The 16750-nt window shown below is 47.7% G+C and overlaps 2 protein-coding genes across 5 annotated transcripts in view; both read left to right on the plus strand.

Annotated features, from left to right (window-relative positions):
- Positions 1-12591, plus strand: part of STIM1 (stromal interaction molecule 1) — a 240585-nt gene extending 227994 nt beyond the window's left edge. Inside the window, exons 8-13 of one of the 3 annotated variants that reach the window (XM_011993722.1) lie at positions 1563-1730; positions 2260-2360; positions 2643-2878; positions 5861-5927; positions 8094-8130; positions 10676-12591. In XM_011993722.1, the coding sequence (XP_011849112.1) occupies positions 1563-1730; positions 2260-2360; positions 2643-2878; positions 5861-5927; positions 8094-8130; positions 10676-10720 (654 nt within the window). In that variant the 3' untranslated portion in view covers positions 10721-12591. Of the gene's footprint in view, positions 1-1562; positions 1731-2259; positions 2361-2642; positions 2879-5860; positions 6246-8093; positions 8131-10675 lie in introns of all 3 variants that reach the window. The other 2 variants (XM_011993720.1, XM_011993721.1) reach the window with 2 other exon arrangements.
- Positions 12592-13511: 920 nt separating this feature from the next.
- Positions 13512-16750, plus strand: part of RRM1 (ribonucleotide reductase M1) — a 48328-nt gene continuing 45089 nt past the window's right edge. For both annotated transcript variants that reach the window (XM_011993724.1, XM_011993725.1), the window contains exon 1: positions 13512-14416. In XM_011993724.1, coding sequence (XP_011849114.1) covers positions 14398-14416 — 19 coding nt within the window. In that variant the 5' untranslated portion in view covers positions 13512-14397. The remainder of the gene's footprint in view (positions 14417-16750) is intronic.

Below are 16750 nucleotides of genomic sequence, written 5' to 3' on the forward strand. Positions count from 1 at the left end.
GCGCCCGGCCTAGTTTCACAATTTTTTGTAAGATGAGGTCTCACTGTGTTGCCCAGGCTGCTCTCGAATTCCTGGACTCAAGTGATCCTCCTCTTTGGCCTTCCAAAGTACTGGGATTATAGGTGTGAGCCACTGTGCCTGGCTCCCAACAGGTTTTGAGCCTTGTAGGCCAGCCCCTTTGTATGCCTCCCTGACTGTCATGCTTCCCTCTATTTGCTCTCTTTTTTTTCTTCTTCATCCATTATTCCCTGCTTAGCTTATCCCATTCCTTAAACTGCTTTTAATTTAGTACTTGATCATAAATTTTCAGACTTGGTATATTAGTTTCTAAAGTATTTAGTCTTCATTTAGAAGCTACATAAACAGGAGTGGGCTATTTTTAGTTTTTTTTCAGGGAACAGAAACCAAGTGAAGATTGGCACTCTCATTGCCTCTCAAAGGAATAAAGGTGTTCTGTCCCTAGCTGAGGCCCTCCTGGCCTATCTTAGGCTATGGAGAGGACCTCAGGCTTGCTATGGGATGCTTACCTCATTGGCTGAAGCTGGGGATAATAAGACTGCTTTCAAGCATCTTCTCTGGGATTCTGTTCAGGTAGGAGAGTTGGAGATCACTTATGCTGGTAGCTTGGATGAGACAGCAAGAAACCCTGTGTACATAATGTCTGTATGTACTTTCAAGTCTTTTACACTTTAGTGCTTTGGACTGCCTCATTGCGTGCTCCCTGCAGAGAAGTTGGTTATTTCTACTTACACATTGGTCCTCTCATGTCTTGGCTTCTGTTGGCAATGCCTCTGTTAGGTGTGGGCATGCTCATTGTCTTCCCACCTTGTACAGAGTTCTTTTCAAAGCCCACTTGCTCTACTCCCTGAGAGAATCATAGACACAGTCTCTGGGCTAGAGGAGACTCTGGAGAGCATTCAGGACAATACCCTTCTGAAGTACCAATCATTTTTCAGGTCTCTCTGACATGAGCTCTTCACATACCTCCCATAACAGGGAACTCACTCTCTCCTGAGATCACCCCTTCACTGATAGTTTGGATTTGCATGGGAGAAAGTCCTGCCTCACACCGAATTAAGAACTGGTTTAGGAAGCACAGGGTCACACAGCCAGTTAAGTGACAGACCAGGGACAAGAACCAGATTTTCAGATTCCTGACCAGTGCTTTTTCTGTCACGTTGTGATGTCTTGAAGTCTAAGCACAGACCCTGACTCTTGGTAAGATGATTCATTAGCTAACCTGTTCCTGAAGAGATCAGGGAAGATTGCTGGAACTTGCTGCATGACCAGGAAAGTAAGCTGATGTGATAGAAAAGAATGCCTTCATCTGGGAACAAAAACATCTCAATTTGGGTTCTGGTTGACACTGTGGACCTTGAATAGGTTAATTTTCTTCTCTGAGCTTGCTTTCTTCTATATAAAATATGGAAAATAATCCTTACCCTTTCTCCTTCCTGGGAGAGTTGTAAAGCAGATAAGAAGTCTGAGTTCTGAAGCATCATACAGAGGTGTTGGAGAGTATTAACAGCAGTAAATGAACTCACATCCTTTTGGCTGCACAGGTTCGGGAGGCTTTGAGGAAAGCAGAGAAGGAGCTAGAATCACACAGCTCATGGTATGCTCCAGAGGCCCTTCAGAAGTGGCTGCAGCTGACACATGAGGTGGAGGTGCAATATTACAACATCAAGAAGCAAAATGCTGAGAAGCAGCTGCTGGTGGCCAAGGAGGGGGTGAGAACTGCCCTTCTATTGCCCTCTTTTCTCCTTTTTGCCCTTCTCCCTTTTACCTGCATATCTTCCTCTTCTCTCCCTCTCCCTGTTCCTCCCATTGGGTGAAGAGATATCCTGGTGGTGGGTTCTGTTTCTTTCCTAATGTTCAGCTCCTGACAGTGTCCTTAGGCTTCTGGAGGAGGAAATGAGGGTGTAGGGGCATTCCCGCCTATCTTCTGGAAAAGATGAAATAAGTGGAGGCAGGCAGAGGGAAAGCTCTGCCAGCCTCAGGCTGCCATGGGGACAGAGGTCCTCCTGGGGCAAAAGGGCTATCAAGGACCCCTTTGCTTCTCCCCTCGCTTTCTCTATTTTGTCCCCTCCTTTTTCTTCTACCTTGCCTGCCTTTCTCTTTTTCCTCTTTCTCTTCCTTTTCCTTGTGCAGTCTAAGTTGGGCTAGGGGGAGTGGGCCCCAGCCATAGGGGAAGGCCTGTCTTATTTCTTCCAACCTTGAATCCCTGCTCTTTTTGAACTGGGGGCCTCATCTTTGCAGGCTGAGAAGATAAAAAAGAAGAGAAACACACTCTTTGGCACCTTCCATGTGGCCCACAGCTCTTCCCTGGATGATGTAGATCATAAAATTCTAACAGCTAAGTAAGTAACACCAGTTATCTACTCTGGCAATGTCCATATCATCCTCAGAATTTGAGGGCATACAGGGCCTCCAACACCAATTCCATTTCCTCATTGGTGGAGGGACAGCTCTGGTCTCCTCCTTCAGCCTTTATTTATCTCGCGCCTTGCTCTTAAATTTATGAGTTTATTGTGTGTTTTATTCACACATATTCTCAAAACTTGTTCCTCTGAGAAGAGGCTTCATTCCTATTGGGGTTCACACCAAGTCCATGTCTGCCGTTCTCTTTCCTCTGTCTTCAGGCAAGCACTGAGCGAGGTGACAGCAGCATTGCGGGAGCGCCTGCACCGCTGGCAACAGATCGAGATCCTCTGTGGCTTCCAGATTGTCAATAACCCTGGCATCCACTCACTGGTGGCTGCCCTCAACATAGACCCCAGCTGGATGGGCAGTACACGCCCCAACCCTGCCCACTTCATCATGACTGACGACGTGGATGACATGGATGAGGAGATTGTGTCTCCCTTGTCCATGCAGTGTAGGTGACCTCTTTGGGGGGATGAAGGAAGGAGCTTTTGATGCACAGGTTGAGAAGTCTGTGGCCTCTGTTGTGCTTAAACAGCAGATGGGGCAGATACCCAGGAAGATAGTTCAACTCATGACCTTGGTCAATAAAGCACAGTTTGCTCAGGTTATTTCTTTATAGTTGTCCTTTTGGTGTTCTTTCCTTGTTGTATGCTCTGTATGCCTCTTTGGGTCTATTATGCTAAGTGTGTCTCCCTTCAGTCTTTTTCACTTTATTGTCCCTAACTACCATTCTATCTACCTTTATAAAAAATAATGCCCTTTAGTGAATTTCAATGTAAAAATGGCATTCATTTTGACTATTTATTGAACTTATTTATTTTGATTTTTGTTCATTATTCTTAATTGCTAAAGTAGATGAATGGAATGATGTTTCTCTTTGTCTTTTTGTGAGAGGCCCTATAAAGCAGTAGTCCCTTAAAGTGATATAGTCCTAAATCCTCTAAGTTGGAAAGGCATTCTTGCCCAGGAGGGATCTCCTGCACAAGCATGTCTGACTTTCCACCTGGACTCTTGGATCCCACCCTCTCTTCCTCTGTCCTGGGTCTTCCCTCTCCCTTTTCTCCCCTGCAAGTGATGAGAGTTGAGTAGAGCAGAACCAAATGGAATAACACTGGAATTCTTCAGTGAATGAAGGGAGTTTTCCCTTACTGGCCCACAACTGAATTTTTCTTTGGATCAGATGCTATTTTAAGTAAGTAGAATAGCCCTTATGGTAAAGCTATTGCCCTAGGCCCATATTCTGCCAGTACGGGGGAGGGCAGAAGTCTGGGGCAGGGTTAGGGGCTTACTTTCACATTCTTTAATAAGGCTGGATTCCCACTCCAGACAGAATTTATTTGTAATTTTGTCAATAATACTTTGCCCCTGGCCAAGCCTCTTGGTTCTTCTGATCTGATAACTTGTTAGGCCTTTAATCAAAGGCTTAACAAGGACAGGATCACTGACAGGCAGAGCTTGATCCTGACTTGTTGATCTGAAGTCTTCTGTGTTCTCCAGGCTGGGAGGGACCTTAATTAGCTCTGAGCTACCCAATCCCTGCCCCCAGTCCTTCCTTTATTACATTGATGGCAGGCCAAAGCCCTCCATAAATCAGATTCTATTCTCCTTTTTGGCCTGGCTATTGACCCTAGATGCTGCCTGGCTGATGGGGCGTAGGTTCAGTGACCGCTCTCTCTGCTCTACATCCGCCGGCTCAGATGATCAGTCCCTCTGGAAATACCCCGGTTTGAGGAGCCCCTTTGGGGCATTTTGTTTTTCCAACTTTTGGGACTAAATCAACACTCCTACCCCATGGGTCCCTTCTCCTGCCTGCTTCATGCCCCTGCCTGTTCCCTCTATCCCCTCAGCACTGTCCCTACTAACTACAGGGAGGAGTTCGGGGGTAAGAAGAATCAGCCTGCTTGGCAAGAGCTGGTTAGAGAACACCCCTGGTAATGGAAGGCTTAGGCTTCTCCCTTTAGCTCAGCTATGCAGATAACCTGGTAGCCCTTCTTCCAGCTGGGCTGGGAGGGAAAGAGGGAAGGAAAAATCATCCCTTTCTTTTCTCTTTTTCTTGTTTCTCCCTTTTCTTCCCAGTTTCCCCCTTCTTTCTCCCCCTTCCCCTCCTATTCCAGACTTCGTCATCCTCTTCAGCCTCTCTTTCATACCTTGAAAGCTACCAGCATAGAAGCCCTGCCTCCTGAACTCTCTATCACTATGGAACTATGCTCTCTCCCTGATGGCCCTTCCAAGGCTTCTCTCACCCTTGTAAGAGGCCCTTTCTCTCATCTTTAGGGAGAAAGCAGAGAAGCCTATCTATCAGGGTAGGAGAGAAAGAAGAAAGGTCTGTACTCTCTTTTAGCTGGGAGTGAGCCCAAGGGGGGGATGCACTAGCATATTCCTAAGTTACTTGGTGCCCATGTGTCCCTTCACTGGGCATGGTGGCCATTATCTCCAGGACCCTGATTTGCAGCCTGATCCAAGAGCTGGTTCTTTGTTGTTTATGTGCTTATTGGAAAGTGAAAAAGAGTGAACATTAGCATAAAAAGCATCCATAGTCCCACCATATTTGAGCACCTTCTCTGTCACTCTTTTGTCTGTGAAACTTTTTATGTGGTTAAGATAATGATAGCCACTACCATTTATTGAGTGCCATAACCTGAAACAGGTGCCTTAAAGACATTATCGTGAAGTCTCAGAAGAACCCTGCAGGATTTTAGAAATCAGGAGTTAAAATGGGGAAGTCAGCTGCTCAAGGTCACAACTAGAAGTGAAAGTCCTGGTTTCAAACTCTAGTGTTTGGTATTCCAAAACTCAAGGCTAGTACATATAATTCTGTATCCTTTTTCCCCTCTGAACATTTTAATAGGCATTTTTCCTATTTTCTTAAAGTCTTTTTATAAGCATCATTTTTAATAGCTCTATAGTATCCCAGAAACTGGATATATTATCATTTCCCATTGTTCATTCTTTATGTTTACTTTCATACAGCTATTAATAAAAAGTAAACAATTATGTTTACTTCTCATTCAATTATTAATGGTGAACATGTTTATGTATAAGTCCTTGTCTATGCTGTGAATTATTTCCTGAGGTTGGCTTTCTGAAAAGGCTGGTTCTTAGTACTCTCCCGGACCTTGTCCCAAGCCCCTATCCTACCCTTCCTTGCCTGTGTCTACTCACTAACTGCCTTGCCACTTCCCTTTATAGTGACATTGGCCATAGGTCTCCTTCTATTGGAATTGCCACTAAAACTGACCCGGGCACCTCATCTTCAATTTCCCAGCCTTTTAGGACCCCTGGTGGGAGGTTTCTGGGAGGAGGTGCCCCATCCTCCCAATTGGCATTAGAGGCCCAGGGTGGTCTCCAGCAAGCATTTATTCATGGGCACCTCTTTACCTGCCAGCCCAAAGTGGGCTGGCCCCTCCTGACACTTTCTTCATTCTTCTTGCAGCCCCTAGCCTGCAGAGCAGTGTTCGGCAGCGCCTGACGGAGCCACAGCATGGCCTGGGATCTCAGAGGTTGGTAGAGGGCGAGGCTGGCCACTTCTTGACAAGCCGGGTATCTCTGCGGCGAATGCGCAGCCTTTCATCTGGACAGTCTTTCAGTTCTGAAGGCTACGGGACGAGCTCTCCATCTGCCTCTGCTGCTGCTTCTTGCTCCTCTTCTACCACCACCATCACCACTACCACCACCACCACCACCACCATCACCACCGTCCATGTCCACCCTGTTTATTACCACCACAGCACTTCCTATTTCCTCCAGACGGAGCCCTACCCTGACACACCCCCTTCTGACAGCACCGTTGTGATGCCTGGGCATTCAGAGAGCTTGGGGTATCAGCTGTCTCTCTTCTCTTTCTTCCCTTCCTTCCCTTTCTGCTGCTTTTACCTTGGTTTCTGCCTGCAAGCTGCTGCTTGATCAACTCTGGGGGTGTGTGCAGTGGGGAATCTTCTTCTTATCCTGTTTGTTCCCAGCTCTGGGATTCCTTTTTAAGGTCAGCCTACTTTCTCCCCTTCTGTGTTTGGGGTTTGCTGAATCTAAAAATGAGTAACGACGTTCTTCCTTCATGACCCTATAGCACTTTTGCCTAAACTATGCACTTTCACATTAGTTCTCACTTGGGCCCTCACTTCCTTCACTCCTTCAACAAGCATTTACTAATGCCTACTCTGTGCCAGGCTCTGCCAGGCATAGGGGTTCACTGGTGATAAGACACAATCCCCGCCATCAAGAACTACAATCTTGTTTGAGAGAGATATATAAATAATTATGGGAAAATTTATTAAGTGCTATGGGGGTGTTGAGGAAGGAGTGACTAACAGTGTGTACCTGGGTGGAATGCTTCACCAAAGAGATGAATTTGTGCTAACATCCTGTGTGAAGGGAAAGGAGAAAGAGTATTCTAGGCAGAGGAAACACTGTGTGCAGAGACTTGGAGTTTCAAGAGAATACGGTATATTTGTGGTTAGAACACTGGATATGTGTTGGTGGGAAGGAGAAACAGCTGAGGCTAAAATGAGGAAGGCTCTGAAAGGAAAGGGTTTTGGCTTTTAGGAGATGGAAAAGGCTTTAGGAGATGGAAAACTACAAAAGGGTTTCTAAGAGAATATGAATCAGTCACATTTGCATTTTAGAAATAACATTTTAGTGGCTGTGTGAAGGAAGGAAGCGGAAGACTACAGGAATTTGGAAAACATTCCAGTAGACCACTAGGGGAGGTAATGAGGCCTTGGGATAAAAAGACATGATGAATTTGGTAACTGGCTCCAGTGGTGAAGGAAAGGGAGGATCTAGTATGACACTCAGGTTTATAGCCTGAGTGACTGAATGGACATAGCATCCTTCATGAAATTAGGGAACCAAGACAGGGGACATAGGTTTTGGGGTTTTGGACAAGAAGAGTTTATAGGTGGGGCAGGAATTAAAATATACATTTTTAGAATAGTAAGTTCAGGTTCTAAAAGGGTAATTCCCTCCAGGTCTCACAGCTAGTTGAGAGCAGAGACAGATTAGAACTTGGCTTTCCATTCCAGAATACTCTGTTGGGTATTTTTGTCTTTTTACAAGGTCTCAAAAAGTATACTGGAAAATAATTGGTGAAAGTTTTTTCTTCCACAGCTTTGTCTGGCAGCTGCAGGGACTTTTCTTGCTAATACCTAAGATGGTAGACTAGGATCAGAGGTAGTAGCCTTGACCTTGCCTGGAACAAGCTTAGGAGACACTCAGAAAGTCCTTCCCCTCTGGAAGTACTTCTCATCTCTGAAGTGGTGACCACAGCCCAGTCCTGGCCTCTGGGCAGCAGTCTGTTTACTCTGTTGCTTTTTTTTAGTTCTATCTCACTCTGGATACCCATTTATTCAACTCTGCCCCTTAAACCTCTGGATAGTTATGCTCGAGGGCTGTTCCTTTCTGTTGCACAAAGGCATTGCCCTTACTAGGATTATTACTCAGCAGAGCCACTCATATCCATTCTCATTCTCATTTTCATCCAAAAGCCTAGGAAGGGAGACTGCTCCTTCCAATACAGATGGAGAGGATCAAATTGGGTTGGGGAAACTAGGGGATGCTGTGAATTCCATGCTCCAAGGTTTAAGCTGAGGGCAGTGGGGAGGAAGGGCGGAGAGGTACCTGTATCCACCTGGCCTGTTCACTACTTAATTTTCTTTTGCACCATGCACCAGAGGATCATCTCTAAAGGCAAACAGGCTCTCTAGTAAGGTCAGTAGCTTGGGATGGGAGTCCGAGGCAGCCCAGCCTTTGGGGAGGGACCCCTGGCCTGATTGTTCTCAGTGATTCAGGGAGGGAAGGTGAGCCTGCCTCATGCTGGCCCTTTTCCCTCCTATATCTCCCTGGGCTTCCTGCCAGGTTCTTATCTTGCTTTGGCAGTCTAAACTTTTAGTTGATGAGGGAGGCATAGAAGGACAGGAATCAGGCTGGGTGCAGTGGCTCACGCCTGTAATCCTAGCACTTTGGGAGGCCAAGAGGGGAGGACTGTTTAAGCCCAGGAGTTTCAGACCAGCCTTGGAAACAAAGTGAGACCCTGTCTCTACAAAATCAAAAATTTAGTTGGGCATGGTGGCAGATGCCTGTGGTCCCAGCTACACGGGAGGCTCAGGCAGAAGGATCACTTGAGCCTGGGAGGTCGAGGCTGCAGTGAGCCAAGATCACGCCATTGCACTCCAGCCTGGGCGACAGAGCAAGACCCTGTCAATAAATAAATAAAAAGATGGATAGGAATCAAGACCAAATAGGGGTGTGGTCCAGGAGAAGTGAGGCTGGGAAGGCCCTAACCTCCTGATTTCTCCTCCTTGGTGTTAGAGAGGGTAGGATCCCAGGATCTTCACTTCCTTAGCTTAGAGGACCCCTTTTCTCAGTGTGATTGCTCCCCAAAACTTCCTTGGCACCTTGCTCCTTGGTTTATAATAGTGTTTGGAGAAGGCAACATATGGAGAGGATCATCTTGGGGCTTAGGGAAACAAGGACAAGTTTAGAAGCAAGGACAGTGTCAGATATATGAAACCAAATATGAGACTGAATATTTGTAAATACTAGAATATGTGGCTAAAACAATATTTGTAGAATGGAAGCTGAGCTGGACTTGTTCTCTGCTGCCTGCTGAGTCCAGGAAGGTACTGGCCCATGGGGTGGCTACTTAGTTATTTGCTTCCTACTGAGAATTAAGTCTACAATAGCTATGAGTCAACCCCCTGCTTTTGCCTGTTTCAGGGGCCTGGTACCCTCCCTAACTTCTGACCCTCAGCCTCTTTCTTTCTAGGTCCTATGGTGGTCTCCTTTCCCACTCATGACTCTTCCCCTTTGGCTAGCAGATGTTTAAACATTTCCCTTAGCTCTCTTCTCTGCTTTTGCTGAAGTTCTCAGGCCTCTAGGAAGGCAGAAGGAGGATTCAGGATTGGCAGAGAGAGCACCTCCATATCTACCTTTTTGTCTGTAGAGCAGGAGGGGTGGCATCTGGAATTGATTCATGGCTTAGGAACCACCAGCTCCTTAAAGGGTCTCAAGTTCCTAGACTAGCCTGTGTGTGTGCATGTCCAATGTGCGGTGGCATGTCTCCATAACTCAGCCTTGCAAAGAAGCCTCTTGTGACCGGCCCTTACATAGGCCTTTCAGCTTGGCAGGCCTCATCATCTTCATTCCCACAATAATTTCTACATTTCCAAGTGCTTTGCCAGCATATTTGATCCTCCAAACAGTCTTGTAAGATAAATTGAATTGGTATTATCTTCACTGGGCCAAAGTTAAGAACTAGCAAGTTTAGATGACTTGTCCAAGATCGCACAGAAGAGTCCAGAACTCTTCTGAACCATTGCTCTTTAAAGGCCAACATCCTGTCTTTCTATGCCTCCCTACGTTCTCCCTGTCAGCAGAGGTCTGTAAGAGACCCCACCCTTCCTGCCGCACCACAGACTTTGGTTTGAACTCTGCAATACCTATCTATGACCTTCTTTGAATCCTGTGAGATAGTTAGAAGAGGCAGCATCCTGGCCTTTTGGGGTGACTGAAGGATTTTTTGCAAGGCTGTTCTAACCTTCTCATCCCCAGCCTGGGTCAGGTCCACTGACTGCATGTGCCCTGTTCCTTGGGGCCTGACCCAGACTGGATAATATCCTAAGGTGTGACAGGAGTAAGTGGGGGAGGAAGGCATGGAAAATGGTGACCCGGAGCAGTATGTGGGTTCTGTGTTAGCTTAAGATTGAGTCCCAGGAAATCTAGCCAGCTATGAGAAGGCAGAGATTTTATTGAGGAGGATACCTGTGGAATTTAAGCCTATGGTTGCACCAGTTCAGAGCCAGAGCATTCGCCAGTTGTGGAGCCCAGGTATTGGAAAACCATTTGCCAGACAGATGATGGCATTTTTTGTTTTTGTTTCTTGTCTCTCTTCTCTCCCCATCACTTTTCCCTTTCTTGTCTTTCTCTCTTGGCCCTTCTTTCTACCTGCTTATCCTTTTGCTTTTCTTCCTCTACAATTCTACTCTCCTTTCCCTGTCTCTTTTCCAATCTATCCTCATTCCCTCCTCCTGCCTCCTCTTTTATCCTATACTTATGGCTGCTCAACTTCTGTCTATTCCTCTTTCCTCTCTCCTTCCCACCTGCCTGTTCATCCTATTTCTCTCTCCTGCCGCTCTATCCCCATTTTCCTACCCTGTCCTTGTCTTCTTGTGTTGTCCCTTTCTCCTCTTCACCTTTCCACCATCACCCCATCCAATATATGTCCCTTTCTTCCTCTCTGCCCCATGTCTTGCAGGGATTTGACCCATTCCGATTCGGAGTCCTCCCTCCACATGAGTGACCGCCAGCGTGTGGCCCCCAAACCTCCTCAGATGAGCCGTGCCGCAGATGAGGCTCTCAATGCCATGACTTCCAATGGCAGCCACCGGCTGATCGAGGGGGTCCACCCAGGGTCTCTGATGGAGAAACTGCCTGACAGCCCTGCCCTGGCCAAGGCATTACTGGCGCTGAACCATGGGCTGGACAAGGCCCACAGCCTAATGGAGCTGAGCCCCTCAGCCCCACCTGGTGGCTCTCCACATTTGGATTCTTCCCGTTCTCACAGCCCCAGTTCCCCAGACCCAGACACGCCATCTCCAGTTGGGGACAGCCGAGCCCTGCAAGCCAGCCGAAACACACGCATTCCCCACCTGGCTGGCAAGAAGGCTGTGGCTGAGGAGGATAATGGCTCTATTGGCGAGGAGACAGACTCCAGCCCAGGCCGGAAGAAGTTTCCCCTCAAAATCTTTAAGAAGCCTCTTAAGAAGTAGGCAGGATGGGGGTGGCAGTAATGGGACAGCTTGTCCTTCCCTGGGTCTTCTGCCTCTCCTTCCCTCCCTCCCTTCAAGATAACTGGCCCCAAGAGTGGGGCATGGGAAGGGCTGGTCCAGGGGTCTGGGCACTGTATATACCTGCACTGTACATCCTTGGGTCCTTCATTATTATTTATTAACTGACCACCATGGCCTGCCTGCCCTGCCTCCCTCCCAACCATGGGCTGCTGCTGTCACTCCCTCTCCACTTCAGTGCATGTCTTAGTTGCTGTTCCCTCAGCTCCCAGCTCCACCTCTGGGGTTCAGCTTCTGTCTCTGCTGTCCCAGTTTTGAGGTTTGGTTTCTTGTTTCTGTCTCTTGCTTTCAGGCTCCTCCCTCCCACCACTCCCCAGCTTCCCCTAGCAGTTACAGGGAAGATAGGAGGAGTAACTTCTGACATGTTTGCCTCAGATCCGTTCCACCCCACTCACAGTGGTTCTGTTTGCTCCAGACTGGGGCCAGGGCCTAATCTTTGGGATTTGTTCTTTGGTATTGTTGTGGGTCAGAAGGAACCTCATCCTAGATCTCACTCAGGCTTCCAGGAGTCCATGGGGGAGTGAAACCAATTCTCAGAGAACAACCCACCAGAGACTTTTAAAGAGAGGCTTGGGGATGGGTTGGAAGAGGCCTCTCTTCATTGGAGCATGAGTGGATGCCAGAACTGTAGGTTATAAGGCAGTCACTTTTTCTCTCTTCTCCCACCCACACCTGCCTCCCTCTTACCCCTGCTCCCCCACACTGCAGGAGGGTTTGTCTCTAAGAGGTGCTGCCCCAAAGCTCCCCAAGCATCAATACTCCTGGGGCTCAGGACAAGTGGCTCCCCTGGCCCGGGGAGCCACAGCCATGATACAGGGCTCTTATGGAGCCCTGGAGTTGTTGGGCAAGGATGCTGTCATATTTTTGAACCAAAAGACAAACAAGTTAAAAGGAAAAAAATCTCCTGAATTTCCCAAGTGCCTACGCTGCATATTCCCCTTGTTAGATCCCATTTTCATGTTACTTTGTATGCCTTGGCTAGAGGCTCAAAAAGGACACAACCAGTTTGGGGGAGGGGTGGCTAAGGAAGATGGTATAGGTGAAGGTGGCTGTGTGACCACTTCCCCCCACCCTTCCCACCCTCTATACAACTCTCTCCCTTACCTGTTTTTGCTATGGCTGTAAAGGTGTTTTCCCTCTGCCCCACTCCCTGCCATGCCTTTATCCTGGGATCCTATTTTGGGCCTAGGGTGGGTGCACCTGGGGCTGGTCTTAGGAGGGTGCTAGGTTGCAGACTGCCTTGTACCCCCTGGATACCCTCAAATGGGGTTTTCTGTGTTATTTCATAAGACTCCAATAAAGCATGTAGGAGATTTTAACCCCTGCTGGCTTTGACTCTCATTGTGTTCTCTGTGCTGTGGCATGACGGGATGAAGAGACTATCTTTCCTTTGCCCAGGGAAAATGAAACTTGAATGCATATACCCAGAAGCTCTGTGGGCAGGGTTACCAGATACATGCAGGGTGACCAGTTAAATCTGAACTTCAGATAAACAGTTCTTAAAGTATAATTTTCTCTCATGGAGTGTCTGGGACACATTTTTATTTGCTAAATTGGGAAACCCTATGTCTGGGTAAACTTGACCCTATCTATCCTATGACTTCACTTATGACTTTTAAAAAACATCTATTTAATTTTTCTTTTTCGTTTTTTTTGAGACGGAGTCTTGCTCTCTTGCCCAGGCTAGAGTGCAATGGTGTGATCTTGGCTCACTGCAACCTCTGCCTCCTGGGTTCAAGCGATTCTCCTGCCTCAGCCTCCTGAGTAGCTGGGATTACAGGTGCGTGCCACCATGCCTGGCTACTTTTTGTATTTTTAGTAGAGACAGGGTTTCACCATGTTGGTTAGGCTGGTCTGGAACTCCTGACCTCGTGATCTGCCTACCTCAGGCTCCCAAAGTGCTGGGATTACAGAAGTGAGGCACCGCGCTGTCCTAATTTTTCTATTTTTTGTAGAGATGGGGGTCTCGCTATGTTGCCCAGGCTTATCTCAACCCCTGGTCTCACATGATACTCCCGCCTTAGCCTCCCAAGATGCTGCGATTACAGGCTCAGTTATAACTTTCCATGATTTTTTCAAATTACTTCACAGGAAGCTTGGGCAGCTTCTAGAGGGTAGTGAGAAACCAACGAAAAGGCTTTAGGGAAAAGATGCCACAGATGAAATTTCATAAAGATCGCTTTGGGTAGCCCAAATCAGAAGCTTCTACACCAGCCTTGCATATTAGGGTTCTCATCTATTCTTATTCACCACTTTAAGTCACCAAATCCATCCTACCTCCACAAGGCAAATACCCTTTCTCTGCTACCATCCACTGAAGAACCCCAGAAGCAAATGTGTACTGACCCTGCCCTGCTTAAAATTCTCTCAGGGATCTGATTTGCGTCAGGATAAAATCCAAACGCCATTGGCCTTGCGCGGTTTTCTTCCAGTTCCTGAGTGCCAGTCTTCTGGCCGATCTGAAAGCCCTGGGGCTCCAAGCTGCCCACGGCTGTAGAGCCTAGGCTTGAGCCCACAGCGGACGGCAGTGTTAGGATTATTACAATAAATGTCAAAGCAAGAAAAACGTTCCGGCCAGTTAGGTTTTGTTATTTCAAAAGCAACAAAATAAGTGAACCGCCTTTCCTCCGGCGGAGACACGCAGGCGACAAGGGCGGCGCCTGACCTAGCAGGCTCTAGGTGTTACGCCAGGGCCCCCAGGCGTCCAAATTCGGCTTGCCCACACAAAACATGGCGGCAGGAGAGCAGCGTTTCCGCCGGGCATGTCCACATCCAACGGGGCCCATGGGAGAGGCGTAGTCTTCTGTGTCTTGCCCAGACTCAACATGGCGGCTACAAGGCGCCTGAACTAGTCTGCGAAGCCTACCCCAGGCGTGGGCCGCAGCGTCGACTAACGTCATTCGAGCCGCGTCGCACCCCTTTGTGCGTCACGGGTGGCGGGCGCGGGAAGGGGATTTGGATTGTTGCGCCTCTGCTCTGGAGAAAGTGCTGTCTGGCTCCAACTCCAGTTCCTGTCCTTGACCAGCGCCTGCAACCTAACCCTTCCTACTCTGTCACCTTCTTGATCCCGCCGGCGCTTTAGAGCCGCAGTCCAGTCTCCGATCCTTCAGAGCCTCATCCACTAGCTGCGATGCATGTGATCAAGCGAGGTGAGAGGGCAACGACGTGGGCGAGAAGGGAGGTGAGGGGACGCGGGCTGCCGCCGCCGGAGCTGATGCCCGACCCGCCCGCCCGCCTGCCCGCCTGCCCGCCTGCCCGCCTGCCCGCCTCCGCTGCTTCCCGCCTTTCCCGCCTTTCCCGCCGCGGCCTTCCGCCCTGTCAGCTCGCTCGGCCTTCTGTCTTCAGTCAGCCTGCCCCGAACCTCCTTCGGGCCTTCAGGCTGCGCCCCCTCGGCTTTGTCATCCTGCCGCCTTTCAAAAGGATAACGCCCTGTATCGAGTAGTGACTGCCGAGCACTTTCCAGGCACTATTTTATTCCTCTCTACAAGCCTCCGAGAGAGAGATTATTAGCTCCACTTTACAGATGAGGAAACTGAAGCTCAGAGCGAGGTTTCGGCGACTGACCCAAAGTCACCCATAGCTGACAACACAGTTTGATTTGGAAAACCGTGGGGTTGGTGAGCTGTCTTAGGCACCGGGTGGGGGGGCAGCTAGGAAAGAAGGAGGGGGACTCTTTACCCTACATAGCCACTTGTCAGTTTACTGATCTCTTTTGTGGGGTGAGGATAGGAGTGTGGGGTGAGGATAGGAGTGTGGGGTGGAAAAAACAGATCCCAGACAGACAGCATCCTGGAGTTCCTTTCCCTTCATGGCAAGAGATACTGAATCAGAGAAGGTTGGTTGAGACATCTTCTGACAAGATGGGGACTGGGAAGAGTCAGGAACTTGTATGCTTTCTCAACAGTTCCTTTTCATTAGACTTGCTGAGTCCCTGCTTTGTGCCCAGTCCTTTGCTTGGCTTTGTGAGATTATAAGAGGAGACAGTCCCTGCCTTGGGAATAGGCTTAATCGGGTTGGAAAAACAAGAGCAACATACTTTTAACAACCACATGAGATATGTATGAACAAGTTTTGAGTTGAACCTACTTGCCTTTGTTAAAGCAATACAATTATTTCAAAATTGTAGGCACTTGGTAAATACTGGTTGATCGACTGGTTGTTTCTGTTTTGTCCTGTAGGCTGTGAACATATCAAAGATGGAGATTTGTTTGAGACAGAGTTTTGCTCTGTCACCCAGGATGGAGTGCAGTGGTGTAATCATAGCTCACTGTAACCTTGAAGTCCTGGGCTCAAGTGATGCTCTTGCCTCAGCCTCTCAAGTAGCTAGGACTATAGGCATGCACCACCATGGGTGGCTAATTTTTTAAAATTTCTGGTAGTGAAGGAGTCTTGCTGTGTTTCCCAGGCTGGCTTTGAACTGCTGGCCTCAAGCCATCCTCCCTTCCTTGGCTTCCCAAAGTGCTGGGAATACAAGCAAGATGGAGACTTTTCTGCTCACATTTAGCACAGGACCTGACGTGAATAGATTCTTAAAGAATGAAAGAAAATAATTGTATCAAAATGTAGGACATGATGAGTGCTGCGAATAAGCAGGTAGTTGATTTGGTTTAACTACAGCCAATGTCCAGATTGGTTTAACTACAGACAAGAGTTGGAAAGGTGGACAGTAGTGGCCCTTCTTGTTTTTGGTATCTTGAGAACATCATTCTCTGAATTTTCCTAGCTCCCATTTTAGCTGACCAAAGAGCAAAATCTTTTATTGATCCATTCCTAAGAGTGAGAGCTAAGCATCTATTTTTGTATTTTTATTTTTTTACATTATTATTTATTAGTTTTTTTTTAGAGACGAAGTCTCGCTATGCTGCCCAGGCTGGTCTTGAACTCCTGGGCTCAAGCAATCCTCCCACTTCAGCCTCCCAAAGTGCTTGGATTACAGTGCTGGGAGCCACCGCACCTGGCTTGAGCATCTATTTTTTAAATCATTAGATATGGGAGAGATGTTTAGGATGGTTTATGATAAGTTAGTAACAAAGATAAATTGAAAATGTATGGACTTAGATGACCAGAATGGATAAAATTCAACTCTGTGTTGAATTTTTAACATTTTGAGTCTACTTCTAAATACTGTTGTTTAAAAAGTGCTACTTTGGCCGGGAGTGGTGGCTCACACCTGTAATCCCAGCACTTCGGGAGGCCAAGGCCGGTGGATCATTTGAGGTGTGGAGTTTGAGACCAGCCTGGCCAACATGGTGGAACCGTCTCTACTAAAAATACAAAAGTTAGCTGGAGGGTAGTGGTTTGCGCCTGTAATCCCAGCTATTCAGGAGGCTGAGGCAGGAGAATTGCTTGAGCCTGGGAGGCAGAGGTTGCTGAAATTGTGCCATTGCACTCCAGTCTGGGTGACAGAGTGACACCCTGTCTCAAAAAAAAAAAAAGTGCTAGCTACAACTAACTAAAAAGCCGAGCTTATTTTGTTTCTCATT

This window comes from Mandrillus leucophaeus, unplaced genomic scaffold (genome assembly GCF_000951045.1).
Source record: "Mandrillus leucophaeus isolate KB7577 unplaced genomic scaffold, Mleu.le_1.0 Scaffold432, whole genome shotgun sequence".
Taxonomy (NCBI): domain Eukaryota; kingdom Metazoa; phylum Chordata; class Mammalia; order Primates; family Cercopithecidae; genus Mandrillus; species Mandrillus leucophaeus.